The sequence below is a fragment of the Myotis brandtii genome, unplaced genomic scaffold, assembly GCF_000412655.1.
Source record: "Myotis brandtii unplaced genomic scaffold, ASM41265v1 scaffold698, whole genome shotgun sequence".
NCBI lineage: Eukaryota > Metazoa > Chordata > Mammalia > Chiroptera > Vespertilionidae > Myotis > Myotis brandtii.
Window position 1 is genome coordinate 1367847 of NW_005370731.1, and position 381 is coordinate 1368227.

Consider the following 381-nt stretch of genomic DNA (forward strand, 5'->3'; position numbering starts at 1 on the left):
CTCGGCGCAAACCTAGATGTTCGGGCGCCTGGGCGCGCAGCTCGGTGCGCAGGCCCAGTGGGCACCGGGATTCAAGTCAGGGCTGTTCTACCGGTTGGAGCTGTTCGTCCGGAGAGCGTGCAGCGCCCACACACAGCTGTGCGCGCCAAGGTTTGCGATCCCCACGGGGCCGGAAAGGGCCTACACATTTGCAAATGGAGACGCAGGCGCACACCGGCGCGCCCATGCCATACGCGAGGCCAGTCACGAGAGTGTAGGTGTCTACACAGGCCAGGAAGGTTTGTCATGAAGGTTTTATTGGTGCAGGGGCAGAGCGAGGGGTGGGGCGGGGGCTGGAGGAGCGCAGCGGCCGTCGGTCCCACGGTGGAGGAGTGGCCGCGT

The 381-nt window shown here is 65.9% G+C and overlaps 1 protein-coding gene across 1 annotated transcript in view; it reads left to right on the top strand.

The window, feature by feature from the left end:
• The window catches only part of TRIM72 (tripartite motif containing 72, E3 ubiquitin protein ligase), a 16321-nt gene that overhangs the window by 1079 nt on the left and 14861 nt on the right, over window positions 1–381 (top strand). Inside the window, exon 3 of the mRNA XM_014529791.1 lies at window positions 17–253. Coding sequence (XP_014385277.1) covers window positions 17–253 — 237 coding nt within the window. The remainder of the gene's footprint in view (window positions 1–16; window positions 254–381) is intronic.